This window comes from Panicum virgatum, chromosome 7K, assembly GCF_016808335.1.
Source record: "Panicum virgatum strain AP13 chromosome 7K, P.virgatum_v5, whole genome shotgun sequence".
Classification (NCBI taxonomy): domain Eukaryota; kingdom Viridiplantae; phylum Streptophyta; class Magnoliopsida; order Poales; family Poaceae; genus Panicum; species Panicum virgatum.
In genome coordinates, this window is record NC_053142.1 from 25,928,734 (window position 1) to 25,945,434 (window position 16,701).

Below are 16,701 nucleotides of genomic sequence, written 5' to 3' on the forward strand. Positions count from 1 at the left end.
TTGCGCACCGCTTCCGCATCCTGTAGCTAGTGTGTGGTGCGGCTGAAAATATGTTAGGCTCTGGAGCCATCTCATCATCTCTCGTGGTGCCACCTTCTTTCTTCCTTAGTGCTACCCAGGCACAGCTAGAACCTCGCATTGGGCTGCTGCCGCGGTGAGGTCCACGGCGCCAGCGCCGCCACATTTGGGAGCCCCAACACCGGTGACTACAGCTCTAGATGGGTTTCTTAACGCCATCAAGCTCAGAGCGTTGCTGGCGGAGAGCGGCCTCGGAGTCTGCAAGGTGGAGCCGTAACCCTCACAACTCGACTCCGTCAAGCGCCCATGGGGTGCTCGACGCTCGCCACCGCCCCGCTCCACTCCTCGCAAGGCAGGAACCAGCACAGGCAGCGGCGGCGGCACAGTGCAAGCCCGCACGCAGGAGGCAGCGGCGGAGCGCTGGGCCTCGCGCGCAGGCAGCAACAACGGCGGCAGCGTGCAGCTCCGCAGGCGGCCGTGGCAGGATGCACAGTGCAGGTCCGCGCGCAGGAGTTAGCAGCGTAGCGCCGGCCCTATTTGTTTCCGCTTATAAGCAGATTCTCGATCGAAAAAAAAGCTAGAAGCCCGCCCAAACATCTATTAAAATCGGATTCTTTGGACCGCTGCTTCCCAGCGAATCAGGGAAACAACTTGAACCCGGATTCCACCTATGGCTCCCTGACCCGTTTCGCTAGTAAGCGAGCAACTTTTTCCGTCGCTGCCCCCGCCTCTCTTCAACTCGACGATCAACGCCCGCCCTCCTTGCTGCCGCGCCGCCGCCCTCTCCATGCTCGTGCTCCGAGGCCCGCCCCCTGCTGCCGCACCGCCGCCCGCTCTCCCCTGCTGCCGCGCTGCGCCACCGCCCTCCCCTGCCGCCGTGCCGCCGCCCGCCCTCCCCTGCTGCTGCGCAGGACCTCAAGCCGGGGCGGAGGCGGCCGGCCGGAGCTCCACGACGAGGTGGAGGCGGCGAGCCGCGTGGGGCCTCGAGCCGGGGCGGAGGCGGTCGGCCGGCGCCGAGCTCCACGATGAGGCGGAGGCGGCGAGCCGCATGGGGCCTCGAGCCGGGGCAGAAGCGGTCGGCCGGCGCCGAGCTCCACGATGAGGCGGAGTCTGCGAGCCGGCGCGGGACCTTGAGGCAGGGCGGAGGCAGTCGGCTCCAAAGCTCCATGCCCGGACGGACGCAGGCACGACGATAGGGGCAAGCGCGAGCGGTGGAGAAGGCGCTGCGTGTGAGAGAGTAGGAAAAAAAAGTAGGATTCAAGGGCACTTCAGATGTTCTACCACTTATTCTAGAGAATCGACTTAAAATAATTAGGATTGCCAAATACCCATCTTATTCAGACAGCCGATTCTCCACGCATAAAACTTATCATAGAATTTTCTTCCTAGAAAAGTGAGATCCAAATAAGCGGAAACAGGGTGTAAGGCGCAGCTCCGCAAGCGGCCATGGCTCCCCATATCCTCATCGGTCGCGGGCGCCGGCACCTCCCCATCTCCATTTCGACATACGCGCCCCGCCCTCAGTAGCCGCTGGCGCCCCCGGCGTTGCCCACCTCTGCTTCGTGCCTCGCTGGATCCCGCTGCCGAGGGGAGCGGGCGCGGTGCAGGGCGTCTGAAGCAGAGTGCACGGAGCGTCATCTCCCGCCCAGGCCGCCACCTGCGCGCACCGGTCTCCGCCCGAGCCCACTCCGTCATCGGACTCCGACGACGGCGCGGGTGCCGTTGGTATCAGCCGCTCATCCGGCCGCAGCACCACGTCCCTCATCCTCCACCGCCTCCAGCGCGCAGGCTTCTCCCCGGAGGGACCACCACAGGCCGCGGCGTCCCTACCACCGCACCCGCAATGGGGGTCGATTGAGGACGTGTTCCACGCGGACGGCGGCTTGCTCCCCCAACGCTCGCAGTGGGTTCGATTCCAACGCCTTCTATGCCGTTTCCCATGGGAGCGCCCGATGCCGGCGCCTGAGGCCGCGCTGCGGGCGGCACGGTCACCGGCGTGGACAGCGGAGCTGAAGCTCCCAGCCGCTGAGCTCAGGCGGCTGCAGCACGCGTCGGCGGCGACGGGGTCACGCGGGAAGTCGTCCATTCCTCTCTATTTCTTCCTTCTCTCTTTCCTCTATTTTGTGCCAGCCTTCACGCGCATCGCCAGTGCTATTTCGTCTCTGCTAGTTGCTCTCCCTCTGCTCTTCTTATAGGTGGCCAACCGGGCCGCACGGCACGGGCACGGCCCGAGCACGGCCGGCACAGACACGCCGAGGCACGGCGGCGCGCCGTTCCGCGCAGTGCCGCCGTGCCAACATCCCGGCCCGGGCACGGCCCGGTAAGGGCGCCGGCGTGCCGTGACGTGCCGTTGGGCACGCCGGGCCCGAGCGGCGCAGCGGTCTGCGCGGGGCAGCGGCGGACGACCGGCGACGGCGGCAGCCGGGGGTGACGGTGGAAGCGGTCGGCGAAGGCGCGGACGGAGGCGAGCGAGCTGAGGTTGAGCGTCAAGGGGATGCAGACCCGCGTGCCGCGCCGTCTCGGCTCCGGCCGTCGATGTCGCTGAGGAAGGGATGGAGGACCGGAGGAGAGAGGAGGCTCGATCGGCGGCGGCCGGGGGAGCAGCGCTGCGGCGGCGGCCGGGAGGGGCGGAGCAGCGCTGCGGCGTCGGCGGCGGCGGCGGCGGCGGCGCGGGAGAGGAGCGGCGCGAGAGAGAGCGGCGGCGCGAGGGAGAAGAGGGAGCAGAGCGAGAGAGAGCGACGGCGTGAGGGAGAAGAGGGAGCGGAGCGGCGCTTAAACGGGCCACAAACATGTCGGCCCACTAACCGGGCCGGGCCCGTGCTAGTGCCGCGGGCCGCTTCGCCGGCCCAGGCACGGCCCGGTGTTTGGCACGGGCACGGCACGAGCCCGAACGGCCACAGGCCGGGCCGTTCTCGGGCCGTGCCTGTGCTGGCCCAACGGGCTCGGCCCAGTTGGCCACCTATAGCTCTTCTCTTTCCTCTTCTAGTGTAGAATGCAAATATCTGGATCGAACAGACTCCCCGTTACCTCAACTCCATTCAATACGAGCTCTTCCAGGTACGCATCTATAGCGCCAATCCTTTTCCCTCTCCACTTCTAAATTTCTAATGCTGTTTAATACTACTAGTAGAGGTGCACGTGCCACAAGCACGTGTTTAAAGAAACATTATATAAAAATAATTGGATTGTATCAAATGACTACAAAAAATTTAAAAATATTTGTTAATTTCATAGAAATCTAATCTAATATAATATAATATAATATAATATAATATAATATAATATAAACTAATAAACGAATCACCATGGCAATGTAGAATGGGAATTTCATAAGTGGAGTTTGCATGGTACACATAATCCAAGGAATAGAAAATCACTATATTTCAGCAGATTTACACCAAATATTTGATACATGTCCTCCGATGAAGTCTCCTAGCTATCATCATGGTTTACCATTAAAGTAACGTTAAAGTTTTTTTGCTACAAATATAGCACTCATAACGACAAGCTCTACTTTAGTTTTATAAATGATAGCCACCACCATTAGCCCTTTCTCATCCAACATCTCAAACCTCTTCCTCCTCGTCAAGGCCCTATCATAAATATAAAGAGATCAGTAAAACATTTGTTATTCAAGGTTATTGAATCAAGTAGTAGAAGCTGCAAGTCACAAGCTCCTAGGGCAAGCAAAAAGCTGACATACACATGAAGTTATTTTCAATTCAACATTACAGGAGAAATAGCATTTATCCATATAAAATGAGTAGTATTTACTAAGAATAAACACACAGACAAAGAGAACCTATTTTAAGACCTTTTAAATAGGCAATCCTTATGTAAATAACTAATTAATATGAAAGAATATGCACTGATGAAGATACATTTTATATTCCACATGCAAGTAATAAGACTTTAGTAGTCAAATTTACTATTGAGAGACACATACAAAATTATTTAACAATAGAATTCTTATAGTTCAATGTTACAGTGCATGTGAAAGAACTATATTCAGTGTGATAGCACAACTAAAATTAAATAAGGAGAAACATGGTAATGTTTCACTAAAAAACTTATTTTGTTGTGAGAAAAAGATACAAACTACAGAGCACCTGAAAAGCAAGATGAAAATGGCACAACATGAACATGTAACTTGACCAAAACACCAGGAACAAAAGGTATTAAGAAAAGGACTCGCCGGGGCAATGCTTAAAACATAATCAACATCCACACGGCTGCCTTCTCCCAGCCAGTTAGATCCTCTCTGAATTGTATGAGAAAATGAAAACTAATTTCACATTTTACTTCCATGAGACCAAGCATAGTACCAAATGCATTGCAGGAGCCCTTTAGCTTAAAAGAATTTACTGCAAGGATACCAGATGAGGCAATACAGAGAGTTATTTCACATAGCAATCAAATGGCTTAAACAGATCAGGTAAGCACAAACATTGGCATCAGAAACTTTTTAATATGAAGAAGAATTAGGGCCTCACATGATTGCTTTGTCATCCTCAAATTGAGCTACAGTAGTAGGATCCAAGGTAGTTTTCGTTGCTGCCAAATGATCAAGAAGATTGAAGAATTAGAGACTCAAACTTGGAGCCACAACAATCACAAGATCTAAGAACTATTGACATATAACAAGCAAGCTCATGACGACCTGTTGGCATGCACCATGAGGGTCTGGTCAAGCTTGCGTCGAAATTAGAGTGAACCATAGAACTGCAAAAAAAGTCTGCTTGAATAGAAAAATAAAATAGGTTTGGTAGAAAAGGCAACAAAGTACTTATCGAGCATATTGATTGCAAGTAATATTCAGATTGTATTATAATTTATTCTCAATGCAAAGTGGCAAACATCACTTCAAGTTGTAAAAGTACAGAAAATCATATACCTTTGTTCTTATTCAATATAGCTATACCTGGCGATATGGTGAACATATGCACGGCAAGCATGTGTTTTTTCTCTACATCCTTCTCATATTCAGTAAGCCAATGATTATAATCATTTCCAGCAAAGGATCTAAAATGGAAATGCAGATATTACGATTTTAGGAATATGAGAACCATATCTAACATGTAACTCAATACTGCAATCGGACAACGCACGGGCACTTGTATATTTTGCTTGATGTATGCAAAACTACTACATAGGAAGAAAATTTATTCCAAGACTCATGTAACAGGAAAAGCAGACATCCTATCAAATACTTCTCTATGAGGCAAAGCAAATATCCTTAAATTAGGTTTCACTTTTCAGTTATAGCAAAATAATTTAGAGCAGCGATTGTACATATATAGCTGTTGAGCTCATTTTTCAAATAACATCATCAACAACTACTGTAGAATAGTTTGTCTAGTTCATCTATTGAGACAGTATTGCTGGAACTCTTACTGTATTGGTCAGTTCCTTTTCCACTCTCTAAAATTCTGCACAAGGAAAATGGGAGAACAAAGTAAATAAGCTGTCACAAGGAAAAAGATTCATTGATTTCACGGCAGGTGCTAACTTGTGAAGCATTGTCACAAGAATATGAAGGCTCACTTCACTACTCGGTCTTCCTCTTCCTGTGCTGACATATACATCATATATGTCCACTCTACTTCATTGTAGTCTTACAAGAGAATAAAAAAGAAACCAAAAAGTTGATATCAGTGTGCATACCATATACTAACTTAAAGCATAATAATATTTGCTTTCCTCTTGTATGTCATGTCAATGAACATCTCTAGCAAAATAAAAAATAAATCAGATGAACTTTGTCTCAAATACACCACCTATCCAAAAATAAAGAGTCCATGTGACACTGATCGCGTTAACAATAGTGAGCTGAAAAATCTATACTACTTGCTTGCGTAACCTTGATCTCCTCGCAGACTCCCTGTTAGACTGTTTTTGCCTCTCCCCCTTTAATTCTCGTTCAACCTGAAGAAATATGAATATTTAATCAAATAAATAGGTCTGAATAAGACTCAATTATAAGCTGTAACTTTGCACAAGCTAACAAAATCACCAAATCAAGAGACAGTCTATAACAATTGTGCACACGATATAATCAGTTTCAGGAAGTGTCCAATCATACCAGCAGAGTAACACTATCACGCCGGGCCAGTGCCAACCCATGACTCGCTTCCTCCTGCACTGCAGGAACGGCAGGAGAAGCGCTCCAAAAGTCTATCCCAATGTTTAAATTCGGGGTGGCATTAGGACGAAGCGCCACCCGCCCAGGCGTAAACACTGGAAGCTTTGAGGCAGACCTCCCCTTCACTGCTGGATATGGCGACTCAATGGCAGCATAGCGCACAACAACAGCTTGAGACGGCTCGCCTGGCAAATAACAATCATTAACCGCCCGCTCCTTTCCAGCAGAAAATGCTAAAGAATATTTCTTGAGTTATTTTGTGGAGTAGGGAACACCAATCATGTCATTGACTTGGCACACAAGATAATGCTAGCAAATGCTTGAAGGCAAGATTGGTCAAAATCTAGAGAGACGGTTTCGACAATAATACAAGCACCTGGTGTGCATGGGATGAATGAGATGCAAATTGGGAAAATCCGTGGATTTGAACGGAGCAGACCTGGGATGCCAGAGTGAAAGGCGGCCGTGTAGCGGGGGTGGCGCCCGCATCCTCGCTGGACTGTGCCCTCCCCCCGCAACGCCGACGAGAAGGGCGGAGGCATGCCAGGGAGGCCAGAGTAGTGATGGTTGGGCAGTTTGGTGCCTGGGAAGAGTGTCGCCAGGGAACCGTCGGGCAAGTCAGGGACAGGCGCGACTGTGGGGGCCGACCTTGAGCATCCCCGATGCGGCGGCAGGGCCGGCAAGGGTGGGGATCGGCTGTCCCGACCTCCAGCCGCCGTGGCGGTTCCACCCCTTCCTCCTCAACAGCTGGATCCGCCGGCCCTGGCTCCGCGAGGTCGTCGCACGTGTCGCCTACATGCCCTCCAACTCCTCGCCCACCTAGGCTGGGCGCACATCGTGGAGGGAAGGAGGAGGTGGCGGCATGTAGGGGCAGCGGATAGGGGGGCACACATCAAGGGGGAGGGAAGGAGAAGGGGGTGGCCGCCACGCACCCGCCGGGCCCACGGCCGACCACCACAACGCCGCTTTCCTCCGGCGATGCCCAAGCCGCCCCTTGCGGCCGTCACCCGCCTCCTCGCCAGGCTCGCCCTCGCCATCACGTCCATGTGGCTTCTTGTGGTGGATTGAGCGAATAGGGAAGGAGGCCGACGGGAGATGGAGTGTGCGAGGAGATAAATCGCTGAGAGAGGATTCGAAGAAGGAAAGAAACAGGGGAGAGGGAGGAAGAGATGAGCATGCATCGTGATTTGCGGGAGGGATCGGAGCCGGTAATGCAATCGCGAGGGTGGGTACGCGGAGCGGGTAAAGGAGAGTGCGGTGACAAAACAATTTTACTTTTGGCGGAATCATTCTCTAGCTCTTCGTTTTTTCGGTCTGCCCCGGCGCTGTCAAACTAATTGTCTTACATGTGGGCCTTCAAAAGTTGTTTTGTGAGAGGAATGGGTAGGATAATTTTGGTGAGAATTGTATCCAATTCTTTCATCCTTTATAGTATAGAATAGTATAGATGAAATGCGTTGCATCACTTTTCTCTTCCATAGGTTAATTAGGAATCTAGATCTACTAATTCCAATCAGAAATCTAGATCAGGTACGCATCTGTAGCGCGTCATTTTTCCTCTCCACTTCTAATTCTGTTTAATCCTATCAGATGTGCTGCATTATCTCTTTTCTCTTCCATGGGTTAATTAGAAATCTAGATCTACTAATTTCTCTTCGCTATGATCATTCAAAGAGGCGTTTACCTCTAAGATTATTGAGCTCTGCACCACACTAATCTACAATTGAACAAGTAATAATATAAGTTCGTACATTATTTATTTATTTATTTTGCATAAGTGCACAAGATAGGAGACGTTCAAAGGGATACTGATTGTATTTTCATTTTTCATTAATTGAACTTTCAGTTCTGTTTAAGGCATATGGATTGAGGGTTACTTTCCAATTGAAAATGAAAAGGGTTAGAACAGAGTACATTGTGTATTTAAACAACAATGATTTTCAAGGACATTCCTTGCTCTGGGAGGGAAATTTTTTTGAAGCTGTTGTATGAAATACAAAACAAAGTTGACTAATGCTCCAAACTTATACTTTTTAATATTAATTATTTAGTGATATGGTGAAAAGGAAATATTATTGTTCAAATAAGCACCTCGATAGGTTTTGATCAAACAGCCAGTGAGCAGGATAACTATTGGAACAATTTCATCTTTATCGCAAACAGCATCGATGTTGAGTTGTGTTGCTTTCTGACCCAACGGAGAATCTGGTAAATTTTAATAGCTCTCATTTTGTCCAATCTATTTGTTTTTATCATAATACAACATAGATGGTTCTAAAAATACCTCTAATATTATTCTCCTAATGCCTTTGCAGAAATCCAATTATCACTATATCTGAAGCCTACTACTTGAAGTGAACCTGCATTTCTAAAAAAAAAGCCTGGTAAGCCTCATCTTCTGGAAGTCAATGTATTATCTGTCTAGATGTAATTAAATTTAAAATTAAAGTACATGACTACAAGTCTTTATAACTATTACAAAAATAAAGAATGGCAACCAGGCTGACACTATTTTTCCAATATTATTTTCTTTTTGCTTTATTTTCCTTCATCTCTTATCTGTTCTTTCAGTTACTTCATATAAATCTTCCCTTACTTCAGATGTACTAGAACCCTGTTTCTACTCACACTATTCACCTTTCTTTTTCCTTTTCTCCTTGCCTTTTCCCTTTTTTTATTTATTGTAAACTACCAGGTCAGATCAATAAGCTACCAAGAAATATGTTCGTAATTAGCGCATCATTCATCTCCCGGCTAAAGGCTGCTGCAATTCGATGTCAACTACCAGGTCAGATCAATAAGCTACCAAGTCAGGTTCCCATTCTTCTGCTTATCATAAGCACTCTAAAGGAACTCCACAATGGCTCAGGATGGAAACACGGATCCGACAGACTACATGTACAAGGTATGTTCTTATCAAACACAGCAATCATACGGAACCACAGCTGAAGTCAGGCTATTAGCAGAAAATATTGATTCATGAAACGCCTGAAATACTTAAGAGAAGTAGACATGATTTAAAATCCTGATGGAACTGAAATTCATTAGATAAACAGAAACAATAAGTTCCTGCGGGTCCTGTAACAAAATGATCTAGAAGTCTTTTTTTTTCTCATGTTCAGTGGGTCAGCTTTAAGTCCTAGTGCCAGTTAATTACAAAGAACTCAGTTATTTTTTTGGTTAATAAGGATCTTCATCTAATGCGCTTATATTAATTTAGTCCTCCAGGTAAGATGACATTGGAAATTTTCATATGCAGAGAAAAGAAACACAAGCAAAGCTGGCGCATTGTCTGCGCACGCTTTGGTCACTCTGATGGAGAAAAGGCTTCAACGATGTGAAGATCCATGAACATCATTCTGATAAAAGGAAAGGAAGTATCAGATTAAGAGGTGAAATAAACATAAGAGAGAAATGCTACTCCATAATAACTCTTGGTGGGTTATGCTTCTGTCAGCAACCCTGAGGAGCAGCCGGCATCGTCAACAAATGGGCCGCGCAGGAGTAAACGGGCTGCTCAGCCCAATCGCCGCTTCATCAACAATGAATGGGCCTGAGTGGCGTGGGTTCACGTGAGTTGAGCGTATAAAGGAGAGGGTGAGCAGGAGAGAGACAGGAAGAATATTATTGTAACAAACTATCTCCACCTGAGAAGCTGTCCTCGCGGCGTCGTCGCCAAATTCTTTTTGTCTTCCTCTGCTCTTGCCTTCCTTCCTCTGAATCTACTTCCGCTACCTCTGATCCTACCTCCGGTACCTAACAATTTGGTATCAGATTCGTCGATTTTGGGGTCTCCTACTGTCGATTCTTATAATCCATCGGTTGACTCGGCACCGGATCCGGTTGAGCTCTTCCGATAGATAGGCAAATTGCTCTTCTCGGAATCTCGTAATTCCTTTCCTCGCTGAGTCGATTTGTGGCGTGAATCCCAGTCTGAATCACCTTCCACCTCACGAACACTTTACTCGCCTCCAACGTCGACAAGGTGCCATGGATCCGGCGCACAAGGTCCTCCTCGACGAGATATCCAAGCGCTTCTCCGACGAGCTCTCCAAACGCTTCGACGAGAACGACGCCTCCTGGATCAAGCGTCTCTCCGACCGGGACGAGATTTGGGAGCAGCAGCTCTCTGATCTGAAGGCGACGCAAGGGGCGCGCATCGTCGGCCTGGAGAAAGCTATTGGCGAGATGCAGGATTGGCGTCCCGAGGTCGACGGATCCATGGACGACATCAAGCTGGAACTCAAGAAGTTGAACAAGCACTTCGATCGTTCCGCACTGGAGAACCCGGCGACCGCTCACGGCATCGTCGCGTCCTCTCCTTCGGCTGCCGGAGTACCAGCCGACTGGCCCCGTGGGCACCGCCATGACAACAACCACCGGGAGGATGGATACGGGTCCGTCACGACCGTACTTCATCCCCCGGTCAAGGGTAAGCTTCCAGGACTGGGTGAGCCAGGAGGGCAAAACAAGTGTCTACGTGCCACACCACTCCAATTCCAAAACGAGGCAACACACAACTGATAAGGAAACAAAATAGACAACATCCATAAACGTCGCACTGTGCACGGACTGAGATCCCCCCCCCCCCCCCCCCAACAAAAGAGTGCACCAAGCAATCAGGGAGCCTAGGAAACAAAAACCTATCAGGCTGCTACTGACCGAGCCATGCCCCCAGAAATTCGAGGTAACAGGAAGGAATCAGCTCCAATCGATAGCGGGGATTCAATAGCGGGGATTCAGCTCCAATCGGCAAGGGAGGGACTCGAAGCATGGTAGGTGGACTTGACCCCAAACCATAAAAGAGGAAACGAAGTGCCCCCGGCACGGCCGCACCATGGGGTCCAACCAGAGCCATGGACCGATGGTTCAATTAAGCACTGCCCCATCATCCAGCAATCAAATCGGCCACAGATTGAAGGGAGGGGAGGACCAAAAAAACTCGGAATCGATGCCAGCCTCCTTACCCGTGGAGGATATTACGGGGAACTGTTGGTGAAGAGTGTCTCCGGTAGGGATGAACACTACAACAACTTCGGAATACGCACGAAGACTAAGAAAGCACACAGAAGATGGTACCGTTGCCTTTGGATAGGCGTCTGGTTTCAGCTCACTCCGTATTCAATGTCCCATCAATGACTGTTATACATGTATTTATATGCGGCAGTTCACCTACCCGTTTGCCAAATTACACCGTGATACTCCCCAACTATTAGATTCCTAGAATACTTCGTGGGTATACAAGTAATATTACATCTTGGTAGTGGTTCACAGCCAGGCAGCCGACCTGGGCCCACCGTGGGCCCGGCAACGGTCTTCGTTCGTCGACTGCGAGGGGCTTCGGCGAGCCGAAGCCCCGACCTCTGGCTTATTTCCCGTGGTTCTTCAGTTTGCCTGCGCCGGGCCCTTCGCGCCGCGCCGAAGGCCTCTTCCTCCGTAGTCTTCGTCTCCAGACAAAGTGCTTAGGCCTCGTCGTTCTTGATCGACACGGTTATCAGTCGTTACGTCTTTGGTAGATGCCCTTCGGTGAAGGGACCGAAGGTGGCGTCCCCAACAGTAGCCCCTCGAGGCTGTGGTCCTTCCTTGGAAGACCTCAGCCTCGACTCGAGCTGGCGTGTCAGCGCTCGAAGCGCCACCCTTCGATCCTTGCCTGCTGTCACCTCTTCGGGCGAGGATCGAGCCTTCCTGCGACATCAAGCCTTCGTGGGGATCACTGAAGATATTTTGTTTATTCACTATTGCTTTTGGTTAAAAATAAAAATGTGAAAATAGCAAAGGCATTAAATAAAGGAGACGGAGCGTCGCCGCTCGAGGCGGATCCTAAAAAAAGACAGTTGTGCCCCTCTGCGCGCCCCTGTGCATGGCGTTCCACGGAGGGCAGAATCATCCCGCCTCCCCCTTATAAAAGCAGGGGCGCGTGTCGCTATCGGCTCACTTGCCCTGCCGTTTTCTTTTCACCCTTCGCTCTCCGGTGCGCCCCGCATCTATTGCCGCCAAAGGCCTTCTTCACTTTGCGCTCACACTTCGCAAGCCCCTTGCTTCGCCGTTTTAACCAAGGCTTCTCCCGTCATGGTGCCAAGGAAGGATCGCGCGAAGGCTCCACCATCTTCGCTCTTGGGGCCTTCGTCGATGACCGAAGATATGCTAAAGGACCTGGAGAAGCGCCGAGTGATCGCTCGTCGCGCTGCGCGGGTCCCACCCTCGACAGATGTTTACGCAAACCCTGAAGATGACGAGGTTATCGTGTTCAAGGACTTCTTCGCCACCAGCCTCTGTTTTCCTCTGGAACCTGCCGTGGTGGACATCTTCCGACGATACGGGGTTTATCTACACCAGATGACTCCCAACTCCTTCGTCCGGCTGAACCTCTTCATGTGGCTAGCGAAGACTTGCTATGTTTCTCCCACCGTGGAGAACTTTGCCCGCGTGAGCCGCGTTCACTACCAACCGAAGACCATCATGATCCGCGGTGGAGCCCCTGTATGGCTGCTACACCTTCGCATTTCAGATGACCGCGCCTAGCCCCGTCGCTGCATCGAAGAACAAATGGTCAGGTGACTGGGCCTCATGCTGGTTTTATCACAAGGTCCCCCTTGACCCGGTGACGAAGCGCCACCCCCTTGTGGTTAAGAACATTGGGGATTTGGGGGACACTCCGAGCGTCGAGTTGGAGCGCCTGCCCGAACACGAAGCATACCTCTCGGTTCTTTGGGAGGTATCAAAGGCCTTCAGCATGCGGGACATCACCGAGGAGTATGTGGCGTGCGGATGCTTTGCTGTGAAAGCTGGGTGGACTATCCCCTCGTGGTTGCCGGAGGAGAAGTGTGTCAATGGCATTCCCGTGCCCGACTTCGCCGAAGCATTTCAGCTTGGAAAAGAACGCGAGTCTCCTATACGCAACTTGTTATGCTCTTTTGGCTTTGGTAACTTACCTGACCTTTGTTTTTCAGAAATTGATGCAAGAGCGGTGGAGGGCCGGGCTGATGAAATCCTCGGCCCCGAGTCGAGCAACGAGTACGATCTCTTGCTGGCGAAGCTCGAGGGGACCCGGAAGAACCGGGTGTTTCGATTCTTCAAAATCGAAGCTCCTCAGCGTGTCGCCGAGTCGAGGCTTGCTGACCAGAGGAAGAAGAAGGATGCCGGGGCTGCTCCCTGAGGCGGTGGGAGCTCGGCTGCAACCATCGTCTTGGAGAAGAGGAAGAAAAGGAAGGGGGCTCTGGCTCTGGAGCATCGAAGCGTCCCAAGCTATTGGAACAAATTCTCAGTGGCTCGCCCCTTCGGAGTAAGGGGGAGTCCGAAGGCGCTGGCAGTGCCAGGAACAGCCCGTTGGGTCCGAAGGCTGCGGGTGAGCCCTCTGCGCCCGCCAAGCGTGCACCAACTGTGGAATACAGCACTCTTGACCCGGAGAGCAACGAGGAGCTGCGGGGATCTCCTATCGTCGACGTTGGTACGCCTGCACCGATTTCGAAGCCTGCTGGTGCCAGCGATGACTTCCGTTCACACTGCAAGTCCCGCAGTTCGTCCTCCTCCTCCGAAGATGATGGAGATGAGAAGGGGAGTGCGGCCGGTGTCCTGGCTGGCGTCCCTCAAACGAAGATGCCTGCCGGTGCTGCTGCCGATGAAGAAACGAACTCCAGCTCCTCGGACAGCAGCATCTACCTTGTCAGCACCTCGGATCCCGAAGAGGTGGCCACACAACTGGGTGTCTCGGAGGCCAAGCTTATAGGTGGCAATGTTGTGGGCAGCCTCCGGTTCGAAAGCCGTGATTGCGAACGGAGCTTTCTTGCTTCCGCAAGCCATTCCTTCAGCTTCCCACTCCTGGAGCGGAGGCTAATGAGGACCGGAGTGCCCAACATGCTCCAGTGTGCCGAAGACCTGGCCTTGAAGTCTCTGGTGGCTTCGCGCTGCGCCGCTTGGCAGCTCCGAGCCGAAGGCATGCAGTCCTCACGTGCGGCGGAATTGGAAGAAAGAATTGCTGCCCTGGAGAAGGAGAAGGCTGATCTCCAAGCTTCGCTCGCCTCAGCCCGCTCCGAGGTCGATGCGACCTCGAAGCAGCTCACCGAGGCCTGTCAGCGAGCCAGTGCCGCGGAGGAGGAAGCCAAGAAGGTGGAGGAGCGTCGGACCAAGACGAAGGAGACATTGGGTCGGTTCTGCGAAGTTATCGCTTCCGGTGCCGAGCTGCTCCAAGCAGATATCCACAATCTGCTCGAGAGGTTTGGGCTGACGCCCCCTGAGTTGTCTGAGGAAGATAACGTTGGGGTGGCTGAGCTGTTCCGCTGGCTTCGCGTCTGCGTGGCTATGGCTGACACTGGCAGTCTCTTCTACGGAGACCTGAGCGCAGCCATCGCTGCCCGTGCTCTGAGCGCCTCAGTGTGCGGTCTCCTTCTGGCGGATTCGGGCAACTCCGGGAGTATCACGAAGGCGCAGCTTCGCACGCTTTGCGACCGATCATTCCAGTGGCCGTCTGCCGAGGCCATGCGGCCCGAGGTCCTACCTGCGCTGCCCAACAACATTGCCAAGAACTTTGCTGAGACGTTTTTCCGAGAGAGGGGTCGCGGGCTGGTTCAGCTAGAGGGCGAATGCCTGAAGGAGCAGGTAAATGGGCTCCTCTTGTCTATCGCTTCACACCGTTTTGTCATGGCTGATTCTGATTTGTGTTTCAGCTGCAAGCCAAAGCCGAAGCCTGGGCTCGCGAAGTGGTGGGGGATGCCGCTGCTAGGGACCTCCCAGATTCTGACCCCAAGGCGGCGAGTGGCAGCGCTGAAGGCGACGATGGCCGAGGAGCCGGCGATGGAGCGCCCGGAGAGGTGTGAGGGCTAGTAGATTTGTTGACCCAAGTATTGTGCAAAATGTTTTGTAACTTACACATTCGGTGTCTGCGCAGGACCTTGCGTTGCAACCTGCACAGATCACCGAAGGTATATTACCTTTGCGGATGAGCCGCGGTGATTTCTTTGTGTCGGGGACCTCATAGGCAAACTTTCATGCTCGCCGACCTTGGGTTAGCTTCGGTGAATTTTGGTCCTTCAAGAAGGATATTTATGAACGACTGAATGTGCAATCGGGTTGTTTTTACGAAGCGTATTAGCGCGACCCGGAGAAGCACACGAAGACACTTTCTGACCGTGCACTTCGCCGCGCAATTAAACGAATCCTTGACACTAGTGTTCCTTATAGCGCGCCCGTGGGGCTTCTGGAACCGAATCCCGAGCCTGTGGATGAGGACCCATCTGCGTCCGAATTTATGTATCATTTTGGAGGCCGAATCATATCGGATTCCAGCTGACGCTGCCCTGCCTTCGGTTGTAGGGCCCGAGTTTGAAGCTTTTCTTCGGAGGTTGGCCGAAGAGATCATAGATCAGGCGGTCCTTGGACTAATAGACGAAGCGGACCGTATAGTTTTCTAGGAAGATTCCTCGGATGTAATAGATGATGCTGTGTAAGTGTGCATGTCTATGTAATTGATGATGGGGCGAAGCCTTCTTGTAAATATTTGTTGTGTTTGACCAAGGAGTAAAATAATGAAATGTACTCTAGCGATCGATTTCAAGTGTTAAGCCGCTTTTGGCTTGCCAGGGAGCTCTAGGCTGCTAGCCCCGTGGCTGTGAATTGTTGTTACGGATGCGAAGCGCCAACCCCCCCCCCCCCCCCCCTTTACGGAGGCACGGGGATGGAGCGATTTGATCGTTTGTGCCTCGGTGCCCCGATCGTGCAATTTCTGTGTGCGAAGCGCCACCCCCCCCTCTGCTCAATCGGAGGGCTGTGGCTTAGTGGAAACTGTACTTTTTGGGCAGGCTTTGGCTCTTTGAGTCAAATGCCAGATTCTAGCCTTTGGCGTTGCGCGTCAGGACTTTCCTTAGGATGCCTTCGGCTCTTTAGCGCGAGTAGGTCATTCCTAGCCTTCGGCATTGTGCGTGACAGGACTTTCCTTAGGATGCCTTCGGCTCTTTAGCGCGAGTGGGTCATTCCTAGCCTTCGGCATTGTGCGCGACATGACTTTCCGTGCCTTTGTCTCTTACACGCTTAAGGACTTTCTTTGCCTTTGGCTTTTCACACATAAGGACTTTCTTTGCCTTCGGCTTTTCACACCTAAGGACATTCTTTGCCTTCGGCTTTTCGCCCATAAGGACTTTAACTCATGAAGTGAAGCTAAGGGGTACAGGGCCATTCAGCCACTGCGATCCATGCTTACTTCTCTGCGAGCATTCTCGCTTGTTATGCACGGATGACTCTTCTCTTCGCTTAACAGAGAGGGATAGACTCTTCGGTGCGCCCTTGCCTGACTGGACTCTCTTTCTTGGGGCCTTGTTTATATTTCACAGGGGAGTTACATAAGGGTTTCGCCTCGTTAAAAACCTCACACCTTCGGTTACCGATGCGATTACACGAAGGCTTCCCCTGTGAGGAAAAGAGTACGGGCCCTGGGTTACAATGCGCGACCTTGTCGCAAGTAAAAGAAACAAGATTTTACAAGTCAAAAAAGAAAAGCGTCTAAGCTACAAGACCCTTCGATTATCTACCCTCCGGCGGCTTTTACAGAG

The 16,701-nt window shown here is 51.2% G+C and overlaps 1 protein-coding gene and 2 long non-coding RNA genes across 3 annotated transcripts; 2 read left to right on the forward strand and 1 right to left on the reverse strand.

The window, feature by feature from the left end:
- Positions 1-7,325: 7,325 nt before the first annotated feature.
- LOC120640646 lies at positions 7,326-9,615 on the forward strand. Its single transcript, XR_005661930.1, has 4 exons — positions 7,326-8,544; positions 8,856-8,948; positions 9,030-9,065; positions 9,381-9,615. It is a non-coding gene; the product is annotated as an uncharacterized LOC120640646 (long non-coding RNA).
- On the reverse strand, positions 8,294-11,263 carry LOC120640648. Its single transcript, XR_005661931.1, has 2 exons — positions 11,128-11,263; positions 8,294-9,519 (listed from the first exon to the last, which is right to left on the reverse strand). It is a non-coding gene; the product is annotated as an uncharacterized LOC120640648 (long non-coding RNA).
- An 836-nt stretch (positions 11,264-12,099) lies between these two features.
- Positions 12,100-15,109, forward strand: LOC120640649. The gene is made up of 2 exons (XM_039916555.1): positions 12,100-14,755; positions 14,824-15,109. Exons 1-2 carry the CDS (start codon positions 13,757-13,759, stop codon positions 14,971-14,973), a joined length of 1,149 nt encoding a protein of 382 aa, XP_039772489.1. The 5' UTR covers positions 12,100-13,756; the 3' UTR covers positions 14,974-15,109.
- The last annotated feature ends 1,592 nt before the right edge of the window (positions 15,110-16,701 follow it).